Raw genomic sequence first — 17,614 nt, forward strand, 5'->3', positions numbered from 1 at the left:
TTTTACAATTATTGCACGAAGGAGAAATTTCTCCTTCGTTGCAGTTTAAATCCCCAAAAGCCAGCACACTGCTTGCCGTTATTTCCTGGAGAGCAGGAAGTGCACTCAGAACAGTGTGGGTTGGCTCAAGCCCGAACACAGGCAGAGCTCTGTGATTGTGGGTTCGAGCCTGGGTTGTGTCGCAGGCTGACTGTGACTGCGATTTCCTCTGCGGCGGCGCAAACTTGGGTGAGCCCCGCGAAGGGATAGGGCAGGATTCATCAGCCACGGATTTGGGATCTGTCACACAGCCACCCCCGGGACCTCCTGGGCACTTGCAGGCATGCAGTGCTGTGAGTGAGGAATGTGCTGCTAATCCTGTCGACACTGAACCTATGTGACTTGTTAAGAGGCAAGTGTCTCAAAGGCCGGGAGGTGGGAGGAGTCGGCCCAGACCTGAAAAACACAATTGGCTGTTCTGGCTGAAAAGAAAAAGAAAACTGTGGCTGACAAATCTCCCTCTGCTCAGCCCAGCTGAGTGTGTCTGACTGAACATGTTATTGAGCACTGCTTTAGTGGAGTTCCTGAATCACAGCCACAACTGAGCAGCCCTCTCCAGAACTGGCTAATGTTTTCAGAAACAGACAGGCAGGAAACACAGGAATGATTGTGTATAAAAGCAGGCTTTACGCAAACAAATCCAGGGTGTTTTTGAAAGTGTTCAGTATTTTTCTTCCTAAATCTCTTTTTTGCTATCGGTTTATGTACAGAAAACCCATTGGCGGATAAATGTAGGACTGTCTAATGTGTTTCACACTGATGAGTATACCAGAATGTTAGGATTTGATATGTACTCTACTGCAGTAGCTATGTTTTAGTCATTTTTACATATAGAATACACAAAATACATATAGAAACAAAGTTCTTTATTTAAGCACAGCAGTTGCAGAAGTATTTGAAAGGATAGGAGGTTTTGAGAGGTTCTTCTGGTTCCTAGAAACCAGCCACTAGATGTCAGCCTTTAGCAGTGCTGTGAGACCTGCGTGTGGCTCTCCGAGACTGCCTCAGTGAACAGATCCACTTCCCTGTGTTTGTGTCAGCCTTTGTTCTATTCAGCCGTCCATCCATTTTCCAACTGCTTCTTCACGTTCAGGGTCTCTGGCGGGGAAGCCAGAGAAGCAGGCACAAGGTGAGGTACACCCAGGACAGGACACCAGTCATATAGGCGGCACGCACAGTCACGCATACACTCACAGCAGGGCCAGGGTTCCCGAAAGACGGTTAACCTATCAGTATGCCTCTGGAATGTGTAAGGAAATTGGAAAACCAGAGGAAACCCATGCAAATCTGGGAAGAACATCCACACACATTACACCCCAGTAATTGAACTCATCTCAACCCATCCTGGTTTGGCACACCAGAGCGTATTCCAGACGCCACGAGAGCCATCAAGACAGAGAAGACTGAGGACACATTACAGCTCTTGTCCTGCATGTTACATCCAGTGCACTGCTGGTCCAGGAGCAAAGTAAAATGACCAATCAAATGTTGCAAACATTTTTGGGGGGATGGGAGGAAGCTTGTGCACCCAGTCAAAACCTGTGTGAACTCGGGGAGAACGTGCAAACTCCACATAGAGGTCTGGTCAGGAAGCAAACCCAGGACACTTGCGCCGTGAGGCAACAGCTCTAATATCCATGGAAATGTAACCTCAGGCATGTTTATTATTAAAAGATGTGAACAGTTATTCCCCTTTCACCTGAGACAGTCCCTTTTTTAAAAAATGCACTGCTATACACCCATCACATTTGTTGAAATCCATTCGGTACAAATACCTGACAAATAAATTTCACCCCGCCGTTGCATGAAAAAATAATTATGACTTTGTTTTTCTTTTATTTTCTTCTTTCCTTGGTTTTCTTTTTCAGGTCATGCTGCGGGTAAAGGAATCTGAAGTCCAGTACCTGAAGCAGGAGATCAACTCCCTCAAAGATGAGCTACAGACAGCACAGAGAGTGAGTACCCACAAAAAGGAAAAGATTGTGCGTGTGGTGAACATGTTTATTCTGAGTCTGCTGTGGCAGCTCTTTTCCCTGCTGCTCCCTGATGCCTTCTCTTGTGGGTGTGCAGGATCAGCAAGCTAGCATCCTTCAAGCAGTTATCTCCTTAAATAAAGCTGGAGGGATCAATGGAAATACAATTCTCTCCAGTCCATCAGTAAAGAGAAATCACAAATCTGCTTATCCAATTACATGAAGGCTTTTAGTTTGTCGGCACCACAATGGAAAAATTTCATTTTACAGTAGAGATATATATATACAGTACTTAGTCTTTTCACAGTGCTGTGTTGTTAGGTATCAAGGTACCGAAATTAATCTTGACAAAAAAACAATTACCTGGGGAAAGACCAGTGATTGCTAGAATGGGTTAGAAGCTCTTCACAGTGCTGTTCATTGTTCATTGTGTTTGTTGACATGCTAGTTAATAAAAGCTCAAAATTAAAATGGAAAGGTAATTCTCCTGCCTTTTCAAGCATTGTTGAATTTTCTCCCTCCTCCTCGAAGGATAAGAAGTATGCCACCGATAAGTACAAAGACATCTACACAGAGCTCAGTATTGTGAAGGCCAAGGCGGAGAGGGACATCGGGCGGCTCCGGGACCAGCTGCAACAGGCCCATGAGGCCCTGGGCGAGCCCTCTTTGGAGGACACGGAGCGCAGTGGCTATGGTAGGGTTAGGAGCGCCACCTGGTGGTAGTAACAAGTGGTGGTAGCTCTTCCTAAAGAAAGGAGCATGTGGTCGGATATTATTTTATTGTCCACTGCTGTGGAAATTGTCAAACTTTAGGCCAAACCTTACCACTCCAGCTTTCTAGTTTGCAGGGGTAAAGTTTTGATTTAAACTGTTCCCTGGATCCCAATGACGTAATTTAAAAATTCCTTTTACTTGTATACGTTTGACATTTTTGCACAGCCTTCATATCTCATAATACTAGATATGTGATAAAGCCTCTGTAATCTTTGTATTGGTAATTAGTGTTCACCTTTTTAAACTTGATGATCTTGTCATTATCTCAGATTGTATTTTTCTCAGCAGTGACTGATTTAGTTGGACTTTCTCCTCAGATATCATGAAGTCAAAAAGTAACCCGGACATTCTCAAGATGGCTGCCGCAGCTGCTAAGCGGTCAGAACGGACACTGAGGTCAAAGGTAAGCCATACAAGGATTGTATTTTTTCAGCTTTTTAATGATTGAGTTTAATAAAAAGTGGTCAGAGTGTTTTTTCCACTGAATTAGGCATTCATAACAGTAACAGTATTATTTTCTTTTGTAAGAGGTGTCTAACTGCACAGAAGGCAGGCAAGAGAATTTGGAAACCTTTGATAGCCTACTGAGAGCTATACCAATCCATAGTGAATCACCAGGGCTGCACTCCAGATCACCTAGTGAGGGCTACATACTTCAGATCACCCAGTGAGGGGTGCACACTATAGATCACCCAGTGAGGGGTGCACACTCCAGATCACCCAGTGAGGGCTGTACACTCCAGATCCACTCTGTAGCATTGAACTGTGCCAGGCTGCTGAATGTTAAAACATGAGCTCTTAGTCATTCAGTAATGCTCAAACTTAGAACAGCATAGAATCTCGCAAATGTTTAGCCTTTGTGTGTATAGGTGAGACAATTGTGCATCTAGAGAAATTCCTGGCTTTGCGTCTCCTTTTTATTATATTGAAATGCGAATAGAATTTTAATTTCACCTTTCATGCGCCCTGGAATCCCTGGAGATCTTTAAACAATTAAGAATAAGCATGCAGAGCTCACACATGCTATATACTCCAGTTACTAGGTTATGTCAAAGGCCAACCAAGTGGATCAATTTTCATTTTAGCCTCAGAGGGTCAGCTTTCTCAATGTCGGAGAGAATGAGTTTCACGCACGGGGAGCACCCTCTCCGGAAGGCTTTTAGTCCCAACAGGTTGGAGATTGCAGATGATTTCTAATTCCTTGCCATTTATAGTCTTAAAGAACAATTTAATACTCTTTAGCTCTTGAAGGCTGGGCAGCCCTCTTGCCGTTTTTCTGAGATACTGCTTTGATTTTCTCGAGGTTTACTTCCGTTAACTCAAACATACTTACAGGACCTCCTTGAACTTAGGATGTGCATTTTGTCTTTTTCATGAATCAGCTCTCTTAAACTTGCAAGATTATCAAGATTGCAAGATTATGCACTACAATAACTGTAAAATATGTTCAATATCTACATTTTTTGGGATATGGTGAAGATAATATTGAAAATGATTTAAAAGCAGACTAACCTTTTAAATCTGTTCTAGTAGTTCAATTAAGCTGAACAGAAATCCAGCAGATAAATTATAACTCCGAGCCCACACAATTAGCACAGGTTATAGGAAGATGGAGGCAGCACAGGTGAGTGACAGGCTACATCACCACTCTTGAGTACCTTCACTATTCTGCTGTTCTTCTTTGCTGTGGAAGTGTGCTTTTCAAAAGACAACATTTGTACAGATATTGGTGAGGCCTATGCAAAATCCTTACCTTAGTCACCCGTTGGAAACTGTAAAAACTGGTAGGCCTTCATTCTTGCTATAGTCATTCTGTTCCATGAGGCAAAACGGAGCTGCATCTCTGTATTTTTATTTATGTGAGCGCTTACTTCCATTTGGGCCAAATGGTGACTCTTTTCTGACTAAACAAAAACAGATCTTTTATGAGCTGTATTTGGGACATGACCAAAACGTATATCGACAAGAAAAAAAGGAGCATTTTTGGTGTTGGCCTTAAAACTAATTTCTAAATATTGCCTGTTAGAAGTAGTACATCTTATAACAGATGCTAAAATCACTACAGTATATCAAGTTTGTAGCAAATGTTTGCAGACTGATATATTTTAATGCCTCAGTCCTTTACATTTTTTAACTGCGCTGACTACGTTTTTCAAAATATAACTTAAAATGATCAAGTCCAGTTTCAAGGGGAGAGGTGGCCATTTGGCCCCTGTAGCATATTTGCTTGCTAGTAGATAACACTGAGCTGAGGATCTCATCCAGCTGTTTCTTGCGAGAAACTCCCCCAGCCATTTGCGTAAAGAAATGTCTCCCTTTTCTATATACAATTCCACATAGCTGTTAACAGACCTTTCTACCTGAGAATCTCTCATCTGAGTAATGACTATGTTCCTGAACATAATCAGTACTGTACCTTAAATACAGTATATTGTTTGCCTTGATGGGCTGAACATCCAAGAATCCTGCAAGGTAACTCATGAAATGTCTTGTTTCCTCACAGACTTCCTCTGACATTATAGGCTACACTGCCATACCAAGCATAGCAGAGGAGAATGTGCACTGAGTTTGAGAAAACAACAGCAAAGCATTGTCATAATGTAGTAGTAAATGGCCCTGCAACATTCCAAGCCCTTCACCTGTAATTTCTGATGGCATGCTGAAGTCTTGGGCTGTAGATAAGTGTTCTCCCGCTGAGACTAGCTGTGACATTTGTTCAAATTATCCAGCTTTCTCATTTTCTGAGGAGAAAACTTATGGAATAAACTATTTTAATCACTTAAGCAGGACCATTTGTTTCTATAAGCTTTCCCTGAAAGAGAAAATCGGAGCCCAGACTTGACGTTTACTGTATCTTAAACTTAGAGGGCTGCAAAACACCAGCATCAGATTCCTGGTTGTCAGATGTTACATTTAAAGCTACATTCTTTGCACTGCAGTTCAGAACCCCTTAATTATTAAGTTACTCTCCTTTGTTTTCCACATAGTAATACTACTTAATATCCATGAAGCAGCTTACCTCAGCTCATGCCATTAACATTTTTGTATTTTTTGTTGATCAAAATGACTAACAGTAACACAAAGGTAAAGACCCATGAATATTAACTAAGAGGCATACATTTGATGATATTGGGACTTACATTTCTAAAGAAATTGCCAAATAATGCTCAATAGGCTAATGCAGTTTGTAAGATGAAACATTATTATTTGGTGTTGATCAGAATGTATTGATTTGGTTTCATATTACCATAAGATGGGAAGAACGTTTGGTTGGTGCTAGTGAAGACACGTGACTATGCTTCAAAATGCATCGTTTTCAGTTCATAGTCAGTACATTTGTGTGTAGATTTAACAGAAACTACTTAGCTCAAGCTTGTTAAATGCAGTGAAGCCTGTTTGTTCCCAGTGCGGCTGTTTGTCTTGATTCTTAACACACATTGGTACGTTTCCTCCCTCTGTCTTCAGTCTGTGAGTCGTGACATGCCCTGGGATAGCTAAAGCCGCCTGAAGACCCTAATGACACCTTCTTTAGGTAAAGCCCCTGTGCAGACACATTGCTGTTGGACGATCCACGCTTTCCCTTGCTTCTAAAGTGTGTACTTTGCTTCCCCCAAAAGCTGCTGGCTTTCTTCTCTTTCTTTTTGTCATCCACAAACTTAATGGAGATAAGAGTTCAGTTTCGAAATGGGCTGGAATACGTTTTTTATAACAACTGCCAAAATGAACACCTAAATCATCACCCTGGCTGATTTAGATCAGGAGTATCCAATTCCCAGTCCTAGAGGGCTAGAACCACAAGTCTGCGCGTTTTCCGTCGAACTCTGCACTTAACTAAACTAAACCAGCTGGTAACTGTAACTTTACTGGACAATTTTAGCAGTTCCCCTTGCTCTGGCAGTACTGCTGTTTTAAAGAAATCTGGTAAACCTGCAGATACACCAGCCCTCCAGGACCAGGACTGAACACCCCCGGTTTAGATCATTTGGGAATCAGCTGAATATTTGTAAAGTTAATCAGTGGAGCTAGATCATAGTAAACTGAGAATTTTTTTACATGTGGATAACATGTAAGAATTATGTCTCCCCACAACAAATGCAGACTCATGCCTTTTTAGGAATGGTAATTTATATTAACATAATCTCAATTTGCTCCTCATGGGCAGAAGGATTAGCAGATCTGATCATGCTGTTAATAGAGATAGTATGTAAGTAGGGTACAGTCCACTGAAAATCCCTCCTATGTCTTTAAAAGAGACTGCATCCCATTGAAGGCATCTTATTCCAGTACTGCGTTTTTATCTTCAGCAAGGGGTTTTCCTTGTAGTTTCCTGAGGGTTCAGGCAGTTGGGGCACCATTTGACCCTTTTCAGGTGTTTCTCTGTACTTCCTTCCTTTGCATTCCCTGAGTAGACATCGAGTCTTCAACAATGTACTGTGCTAGAACACAAGAGAGTTAACCTTGGTGACCTGGCTAAAATCCACTGCACAATTTGGCCTCCCTAAAGTTCCACCTTAAATTCAACTTAATTCAAGTTACTTCTCTCTTTGTAGTGTAGATCTGCTGTATAGCGCACTTACACTTCAGTGGTGGATGAAGTAGGTCCTCTCCTAAATGTGAAGCTCTATGAAAAGTCCTATTTAAATGCAAGTAATTTATTCCAAGCTTGGCGCTATCCCAAATGCAACACCAGGTCAGCTGGGTCAAAACCACCGAGTCCCATTTCTAATTCTAAACCTTTGTTATAATTAGAAACAAACGTTTTGTTCCTGGTTAAATTTCAACGCAAGTATAAGAAAAGATGAACAAGCCAATATTCCTTGTTGAAGATGAAACGATGATCTGTGTGAGGAATTGTGTGTATTTATGGGGCACAAGGATTTGGTGTGGTAACGGGTCCTCCTGACACCCCCAAGTTTTAACTAACTGCACTACCTGCAAGAGAACAACACTCATGCTTTAGAAGTGTCATTGTTTACTTCTTTAGGAAACATGAGAAAAGAGAGAGAGAAAAGGTAAGGTCCTGCTGTTCTACCACAAATAAGCCAGGCCGACATGTTATTTGTTGTTACCTGGCGTATCAGAATATTCCACCTTTGGAAGTTCATTAAAAGTCAAAGCAGCCAAAAATATTTTGAAAGGAGGGGCTAAAAAAGTAACCTAGTTCATCAGACATGATAAAAATTGAGTAATCTTTGTTGACTGTTGAGAAATTGCTCCTGATATGCATTCATAAATCACCCTCTCCTCATCCCACCTCAGCAAAGTTTTTTTTTGCTGAAACACTGCTGCTCATTTGATTACGACACAGGAAATTAGCAGAGAACATGTTCTGCAGCTCCAGCTGGCTGTAGGAAAAGCATGTGCTTGCTGTTCTCGGTAGGCGTTCTCCACGTTTCAGGGTAGAGCACGCCTCTGCTCTGATTTTTTTTTTTTGTTTGCAGTGCTGTCCCTCTTTTCACCAAGACCTGATGTGGTGAAATGCTGGCAGCCACTCAGTCTTGTGAACAGTCTCTTCTATAGCTGAACAAGTATTTATATGTGTGGTGTGCGCAGCTCCTTTTATTCCACAGGTATGGAAGCAATTAGACAAAGCGCTTACGGAAGCATTCTTCCATGTGCCAGCTAGCCTCCAGATTTCCTTGGGTAACTGTGGTGTGCATGATTCCATCCACTTCAAAGATGCTAGGATCATGTGCAAATCAGTTATTTCCATCAATAAAGAAGAGAACATTAAATCAGAAGCAATATTACAAACTGAGCCATTTCCTTATTCCATTGTATAGTGCAATTTCAAAGGCAGTAATACTCACAGATAGAAGGCAGCTCCTGTATGCATGATAGTAGACCAACATAAATCGTGCAATGATTTTAATGGGATTGCCTATTGCAGAACACCAGTATGTACTGCAGAGTTGGTAGAGTTGGAACTGATTTTAGAGGTTATAGTGAAAAGCAATTAATGTCTAAATTGTAGCATACAAGCATGTGAAAAACAAAATATTTCAAACTGGCTGCTAATTATGTCTTAATGCTAATAAATGCTAATGCTAATAAATTGTTAGAATGACATGGCTTCCAAAACCTGTTTTAAAAAAATAATTTAGTTTTTTGTAATATACTACATTTATTAAATATAGCCCAACGTTAGAATTTCCAACTCTTATTGTACTAAAACAGACGAGTATAATTATTGAGCATGCTTCACGTTATTCTTAGTTTTTATGTTGCTGTTCAAAAGTAGGCAGGTCATTATTTTAAGAATGATATTCACTCCACCCACAACTTGTCTCCAGAGTGTCTACTTTTACACAGGCCTCTTCAGAAGGTTGTTGCACAATTCTGACCCCGTCTACTCAGAACAAAGGGTTGTTCTCTGATTCACATACAGCTATGAATTCTGCAGTTTGCATTATGCTTATACCTTCTGCCTACAACAGAGGCTGTGTATTCTGTGCCCCTTTCCAAAATCACTACTGAACAAAAGTAGTGCCCTTGCATAGAACAGAAAACAATGTTTGATTTGGAATCTTTGACCATCACAGGCGATATGTACAGGTCCTGGCTGATAGCCCCCGGCAGACCGGGGTTAAGAAACACTGCTTTGGCACAACCAACAGAGAACTGGTCCTTCACTTAAAACACAATGGCAGATCACTGACAAGCTGCTTTTTTTCCTTTTTGTTTTCCCCTAGAGCCTCAAGGAAGGTCTGACTGCTGAGCAGAGACTCCACCTGTTCGACAACAAAGAAACCAAGGAGTTTTAATGTTGTGAAGTCCACAAGCCTTGCTGCATGTTTAGAAAGACAATATATTTTAGCCCAGTAATTAATCATCTAGAGATGCAATGCTACACTGGTTACACACGTCTTATATTTAACATGTTATTATATTTTAATTTTGTGTCTAGAAAACTGCATTCCATGCACTACAGTTACTGTGACTACATTGCTACATCTTTCTGTAAATATTTGTTGTTTTTTATGGAGCATCTATCGTGCTTATTCTAAACACTACTGTACAAGCTACTATTTTAAACCTGCTCATAGTATCTGTAAATAGCCAAAGGAAAATGTCCAAGTGATAAGGTGTAACATCACAGCTCAATGATTGAATATTGTTTCACAGCGGCAGTAGCAATGTTGTAGCCTCCAAGGCCTGTGTGCGATGTTGCGTTTGGTTGATTATGCACACATTTTAAAAGTGTCGATCCTTTTCCCCAGACCATTTCAATGCAAATGTTTGCTTGCTTATAAACAAGTGAAAGTTAACATTTGCCTCCATCATTTTACAAATTAAAACCTAGCTTGGCTTAACCTGCCTGTTAGCCTGTATAGTTCTGGTTTTTGTAAAATGGCGTGTTGGCATCTCACAAAGTTTTAAAAAAAATTGAATTTTAAGGACCAATGAAGGCAGTGGCTGAATTCACAAGGATGGAAGTGGCTGGTATTATATATGTATTTTCTTTATGTAATCATAATGGTTCGCTCAGCTGTATGGGAGTACAAAGATTTTTCAGTTCGTTTCTTTTTGTAGTGTTGTTGCGTGGCAGTTTCCTCTGTATTTATTTAAATGTTCAGACTATTATGTTTCACGTTTCATTTCCCCGTGCTCTGTCTTTGTAAATATAAAGCAAATGTACACCAACTGACTCCAGGTTTATTAGCAATAAATATTTTTGCACCATGTCTGATTTGTGTTGTCTTTATAGTTTTTTTTTTCCTTTTCTGCTGTTGATAAAAAAGGCCTTGAACTTAATTTCCCTTGAGCACTCTTGGTCTGACAATGTTCCACTCCTTCATGAGCCCAGTGTGGCTTACCAACCCATTTCTGTTGTGTGGTACTGAGTACACGACTCCCTGAAATGGAGTATAAGAATACATTACATTCTTATACTTATTACATTACATACATGAAAGAAAGCTTTTAGGCCCATCTCGATTATTTGGATTCTAGCAGTAATTGAATCCAAGGATCTCAACCAGATGTTTCATGAACAGCATGGCTTGGCTGACATTACTCTTGTTTTGAGTCTTAATGCATTTCCCCTTAGTTTCCACTAAGGTTCTCTGTTCTGTGTATCGTTTGTCCTGAAGAAGTTCTTTGGATGCAGTTTATCATTATGCATGAGGATTTTGAAAAACTAAATCAAGTCCCTTTATGGTTTTTCCTTTCCATGACTAAAGAGATTAAGTTCCTTTATCAGTTTGGAATGAATGAGCAGATTCAGGTAAGATGGCAACTCTGGCCTGAAGTACACTCCCCAGGAAGCTGTGGGGGATGCTCTGTTACCCTCAGTCACCTGGCCAGTGATTAGTGACAAGTGGTTAGGTGACCATTTAAAAAACAGGAGGCTACAAGTTATCAGCTATTGGTCATTATCTGTTATCTGAGGAAGAGAGCAGATCATCTGTTACATAAAAGAAGCGATAGTCTGTGAGTGTCTTTCTGACGTGCAGTGAGACCGTCGACACTCATGTCTGGGTTTGTTGTTGGGAGGCAGCTTGGATGATGTCATTTGTAAGAAGGCTTTTTATTAATGAAGTGCAGTTAGAAGCATGACAACAAGCTTAGGCTTTTAGTTGTGGTTGGTTTGTTTCTGGTTTTATCTGCACTGTAAAAAGTATTTTACCTTTACACCTACATTTGCCTGTTTTCCTTTCCTTTTAAAAGATCCCGTTACAGTACCCCACCCTTCGATATGTCACGTGACAGAGGGCATAGTGCTTATCTTATTTGAACAGTTTCCTGAGCAATACAATATGCTGTAATACATCAGTATTGCATTCCATAATCTTCTGCAGGTGTCCTCATTTACATATCCACAATGACTAAAGCAGGCACTTAGTAAAAATACAGCACTTTGCTCAAGGACACAAGAGTAGTGTCTGCATTGAGGATTCAAGCCCATCTTCCTCTGGGAGCAGGCAAAACCAGCAGTAAGTCACTCATTTGCACAGAGTGACAATACAATTCCAACCATCTCCTCAGCACTGCATTTCGGGATGAGAGCTGACGGGAGATGCCCATCTGTACTGCACCTGTCAGCAGTGAGCTCTGAAAACTGGAGGAGGGTCTGATGTGATGAGATAAGATCTCTGACACTGGCCTTTACAGGGACGAACTGGTGTCTCTTTTATTTAATGAGTGACTAGTTCAAAGTGATATATTATGCGGTAAAAGTATAATTGAAATTAATGAGGAAAATGACTTTGTGTGTGAACAATATGACTCCTCTATAAGGACAAAACCAATATAGAGTAAGGTATCTGGGTGGATTAATCTGTGAGTCATTGCAGGTATGTTGCTCTCAGATCAGTCAGATCAGAATACCACAAAGTCCATTATGAAGAACAGCTGTTGGGCCAAACATTTAGTAATTGCATTTTGATAGCCTGTGCAACAAAACTAAAGATAGGAGTCCTGAGAACAGGACTAGTGGACAAGTCATCCTTCCTCAAGACAGACAGACTTAAGGTTTTGAAGGGGTCATTATTTATGGAGACATTCAATTTTTTTTCTAAATGCTTCTGCATCATGTGTCGAACTGTTTGCTATATGGAAGCCAGGTAAACCACACGAAAGTACATTTAAAGCCAAGTGCAGGAGAAACGTCTCCTTTACACAAAGGGTTGTGGGAGCATAGAACAAGTCACACAGCTATGCTGGTGAGGCTGATACACAGTTTTTTTTTCAAGAAGCAACCGTATGGGATTCTAGGATCAATTAACTGCATAACTACCAAATGAGCTCAATAGGCCTCCTCTTGTTAGTAACCGTTCATGCGTATTTATGAAGCTGATAATGCAGACACAATGCTGAGCAGCTGGATTGCACAAGATTGAGCTGAGCCCTAGAAGTTCCCACTAGCCTGCCACTGCACTGCTTCATACCGAAGGCAGAAGACAACCAGTAACATGCATCACCAGGCTTTTCATGCCAGCTCACGTGCTGGGCTCTTCAGGGTATCCTGGGCACTCACAGGGAAAAGCTATTGTGCCATGCTGGACTGGAAAAGCCACAATTGTTTTTCAAAGGTGAGTCATTGCATCGAATAGCATATTACTTCCAGGCTTGACAACTGAAGAGCCTTTAGCCCATTCATTTATTTTTCTCTTTCCTCTTATCAGTCGAGAACACAACTCTTTTCTGTGCATTTATAAAAAATGATGGCAATCATTTCACTAGTGGAGAGCTCAGCTATTCCAGGGACCTGATATACTAACGGCCCCTAGGCAGATGACAGCCTCTATTTCGGAGCGTGAAATTGCAGTATTTTTTCGAGAGTCCTGGCATCAGCTGCCCACACATTGGAAGCCTGGGTTTAGGTGCCACGTGAAAACAAAACCTGTGCTGCTGCACATTGCTTTCGTTAATACATCTCCCTCTCTGCATTATGATTCATCCCAGTTTTAAACTAGTTTTTAGAAGTGCTGTTTCTGCCCTTCTCACCCTTCAGGCATCTCAAGGCTTTGTGGTCAAAGAGTGGCCAAAAATATTTTTTCTGTTGTTTTTTTCCACTATTATTTAGATTGGTAATTGCTGTGCCAGCTTGCCATAGAATATCTTTAGGAATGCCCAAGAAAGAGACATGTTTCAATTTGACTTTATTTTTTCAAATATTAACACTGTTACATTTTGTTGTTGAACTGAAATCAAGAAAGTTACCCTATTTTACAGGTGTTCTATTTTTGCAGAATATTTTTGGTTGAGGTACAGCACCAGGCCAGAGCCTGCACCAAACAAGGCTTGAAGCCTGGAAACGGGGGACACAATTAGGATGAAACCAGAGGTAGTTTCCTTTGCTTTTACTTGGAAATGAACAAAACTACTTTTTATACCCTTCCCCAGCCCCCAAGACTACATCTTGTAATCTGCTCAAGATTGAAGAGACTCAAGCTAAAAGAACCAAAGCTCCTTAGCCTTAATTCTGATTCCGATGGGATTGATCTAAGTATTGAAATAATTTAAATATATTGAACAAACCCAGTTTGCCACTGGAAGTGATGAAGCAGCTGTTGTTGCAGTGAAAGCCAGGTATGTCCAATCCCTACTAAAACCACACAACACCAGCTGCACCTTGCCACCTGTGAGCCAGTGCTAGAGGAATACCACAGCCTTCTACTAACATAGCAAATAATAAAGAATGAATACCACTGGTGTGGTATCATTTAACCTGCAGTCTTTCAGATATTCAGATATTTCTTTCAATGTGTTTTGCAATCTGAATTCTTTGAAGCAGAAAATTAAGGCCCTTAGACAAAAAAAACAATGCTACCAGCTGCAATGCAGATTTTTCTGTTGCGTGAAAGGTCCTTGGAAAAAAGGAATGCTTTAAGCATAATTCACCCTTTTAAACTGATTTTGTTTAAAGAGGGTTTCGGAATGTACCGCCAATTTTATGTTTCCTAAATTAATCATTGCAGTTAACTTTGGTTGAGTATAGTGTGTAGAGGCATGGCAACATGCCAGTTAGCACAGCTTTCTCACAGCTCCTGGGTCATGGGTTTGACTCGGGGATCCTTCTGTACGGAGCTTGCATGTTCTTTCCTGGATGCACTTGTTTCTTCCCACGTCCCAGAGGCATGCTGGCTTGGCTACATTCTCTGATATCTGATGAGTACAGTACGCGTGTGCTACAATGAACTGACATCCTTTTCATGGTGTTGTTCCAGCTCGCCACAACCCTGACATGGTGTAAACTGCATTATGGATGATACACAGTAAGGCTCCAGTACACCTGCTCCTGGGGAAACGTGTTCAAAGGCAATGGGTACGAAGCTGCTTTCTGTGAACACCTCAACCTGGGTTTTACTAAGAAGATAAAATATTTTAAAGGTTCATTCTCTGTGTCTCTCTTTAACATCATGCAGGACTACCTCATTAACATGGATTTAAATTACTCACACTCCACTATTATAACACAGGCAATAAAAACATAAAAACAGGAGAGAGGTTACAAAGGACAGGCCATTTGGCTCAGGCAGCCCATTCAGTAGGTAGCAGTTAATTCATCCAATGATCTCATCAAGCCATTTCTTGCATGAGGCCAAAATATTCATACAAAGGCTTCAGTCACATAGCTGGGTAACGTCAACACTCTCACAGTCCTTTGGGTAAAAAAATGCCTCATATCTCCATTCCACACTTCCACGTAGTTTCAACTACTGCCCTCTGGTTTGTGTTTCACTGGTGATTCTGAAGAAATCCCCTGGGTTGACATTTTCAACGCCTTTGAGAATTTTGAATACCTGCATCAGGTCCGATTGTAATCTTATCCGTTCAAGACTAGAACTGTTCACTTCTTTCAGCCTGTCAGTGCAGGACATTCACCGGATGGATGCTGTTTCTCTACTCCGGAGTGATTACAGAACAGAAGTATCTTTTTTTGGAACATGGTTACACAGTAGGGAGGAGCTGTGGCACAGTGGTTAGCATTGCTGTCTCACCGTGCTGGGGTTCTGGCTTCAATTACGGACCTGGGGTTTATGTTCTCTGTGTGCTTGGGTTCCCGCCGGGTGCTCCAGTTTACTCCCACAATCGAACTTATACTGATAGGTTAATACTGATGGGAATATGCGTGTCTCTGTGTCTGTGTGTACCCTGCAATGGACTGGTGTCCCATCCAGGGTGTATCCTGCCTTGCATCTTTTGTTTGCCAAGATAGGCTCCGGCTCCCCCGCATCCCTGAGTTGGATGGTGCCAACGGATGGATAGATGGTTGCACAGTAATCTAAATGAGGCCTAAGTAGAGTCTATACTTATACTCACTGAAAAGACTGACATTTAGTTTGCCTTTTTTATTGCCATCATACATTGTCTGGAAGCTGTAAATGATGTGTCAACATAAACGCCCAAGACTTTTTCACAATTAAGCCCTTCTAACTCAGCGTTTCTCAATTAGTATTAAGAGGTTACACAGTGTTTTTCTACTTTCATGTCACTTGCCTAAATTAAATGGCATTTGCTAGGTATTTGCCCAGTCTTAAATTTTATCTAATTCTTTTTTAATTTGCTAAATCAACTTCAATTTGCCAAGTGTCTGTGAAGTCCTTGACTTTGCCTACTTAATGTCCTTGCTGCTGTGTCTGTGTTTGTCATTTCATTTCACAGGGTATACAATGACTGAATCTGACTTTGCCTGTATGTGACTGGAAGAGGGAACCGTGTTAAAAATACAGTCATTGTTTCAGATGGGCAGCTCTCCCTGCGCCTGCTGGAATTTGATCATATTTACTCACAGGATCAGCACACACAGTGCCACTCCCTAAACAGCAGTGAACAGCGCCGCAGGAGAATTCTGCACAGTAGCCATGACAAGTGCAGCTCTGCTCTGCCCCTGCGTGGATTTAATCACAGTCGCTATTGGGACCAGATGCACAGAATGTTTATTTTTATATGATCTGTAAAGCTACCTAGCCTAATATAATGTATTGCCTTGGCAGTAAGAGTACAGATCATAGAAGCTCAGCAAGGCTTGGGGTTGGTCAGTACTGGAATGGAGGACCTCTGCAGAAACCCATGTTGTTGCTGTAAGTGGTTTTAGTGGATTGATGGGTGGCACTCCTCCCTCTGGAACAGAATTCAAACCGATGTCCCACTGTGGTGGTAGATGAAGCGACACTATGCTATAGGAGATGCGTGATGTGATAAACCAATGGATGAGACGTTGATCCTGACTAATCAGTTGTTAAAGACCATATGGCAATAGAAAGCTTAGATGTTTTGCACCACACATTTCACCAGCAGCTACATCACCCTGCAACACACAACTGGTAACACACTCACACTGCTAACCAGGAGTGAGCCTGGCCAGTACCTGGATGGGAGGCCTCCTGAGAGAAACTAAGGTTGCTGCTAGAAGAAGTCTTAGTGGAACCAGTAGGGAGCGCTCCCCCTGCAGTCTGTGTGTTTCCTAATGGCCTTGTATAGCGATGGGGACACTGCACTACAAAAATGGTGCCGTCCTTTGGAGGAGACTTAGAACCGAGGTCCTGACTCTCTGTGGTTATTAAAAATTCCAGGGTGTTTCTCAAAAATAGTAGAGGTGTCACCCTGGTGTCCTGGCCAAATTTCCCCCCTGGCCTTCACCAATCATGGCCTCCTAATAACCCCCATCTCTGAATTGTCTTCATTACTCTGTTTTCCTCCCCATTGATACTGTAGTAGAGCGCACTGGTGCGCTTTAGCTGACATGGCATCATCAAGGTGGATGCTGCACATTGGTAGTGGTGGAGGGGAGTCCCCATTACCTGTAAAGAGCTTTGGGTGGAGTGTCCAGAAACCCGCTATATAAGTGTAAGCAATTATTATGATTATCCCAAGGGATCACAAAGCACTTTACATATAGGTGGAGATTCCCTTCACTTCTTTCTTAATGCAGTACCCACCCGGGTGTTGTGTGGCAGGTGTTATACACAAGCAGCCACACAACAAAAAAGATCAGGTGAAGAAGTAAGAAATTACATCACCAGTTGTATTGGTGAACACCAGGGTCTGCACAAATAGTCTTTCAAAATATACCATGGGACCTTTTTTGGCACTTCCTAGAGCCAATATAAAGGCACTTGTATTTTGAACAAAGGAGGAGAGATCCATCCACTGGCAACATTTGCAGCAGCCTTTCCTTGGAGATCTTCCATCCCAGTACTGACCAGCCCGTCTAGCGTTCACAGTCGTTTATAAGATCTACAATTATTAAAAAGACTGGGGAACGAGGCTAAATGTCTCATCTACAAAATGACTTGTTCTTAGTGGGTTTTATATCCTATGTATCCATGAGGAAATGTAACCGAACCGTGACATATAATACAGCATGTTTAATGCCTTAA

At 41.5% G+C, this 17,614-nt stretch overlaps 1 protein-coding gene across 3 annotated transcripts in view; it reads left to right on the forward strand.

Moving 5' to 3' along the window:
* The window catches only part of mpripb (myosin phosphatase Rho interacting protein b), a 76,523-nt gene extending 66,052 nt beyond the window's left edge, over positions 1–10,471 (forward strand). The window contains exons 21-25 of one of the 3 annotated variants that reach the window (XM_088927493.1): positions 1,908–1,994; positions 2,544–2,706; positions 3,104–3,189; positions 6,252–6,318; positions 9,479–10,471. In XM_088927493.1, the coding sequence (XP_088783619.1) occupies positions 1,908–1,994; positions 2,544–2,706; positions 3,104–3,189; positions 6,252–6,284 (369 nt within the window). In that variant the 3' untranslated portion in view covers positions 6,285–6,318; positions 9,479–10,471. Of the gene's footprint in view, positions 1–1,907; positions 1,995–2,543; positions 2,707–3,103; positions 3,190–6,251; positions 6,319–7,770; positions 7,814–9,478 lie in introns of those variants that run through there. The other 2 variants (XM_088927495.1, XM_088927492.1) reach the window with 2 other exon arrangements.
* The last annotated feature ends 7,143 nt before the right edge of the window (positions 10,472–17,614 follow it).

Source organism: Atractosteus spatula, chromosome 11, assembly GCF_055471065.1.
Source record: "Atractosteus spatula isolate fAtrSpa1 chromosome 11, fAtrSpa1.hap1, whole genome shotgun sequence".
NCBI classification, from domain to species: domain Eukaryota; kingdom Metazoa; phylum Chordata; class Actinopteri; order Semionotiformes; family Lepisosteidae; genus Atractosteus; species Atractosteus spatula.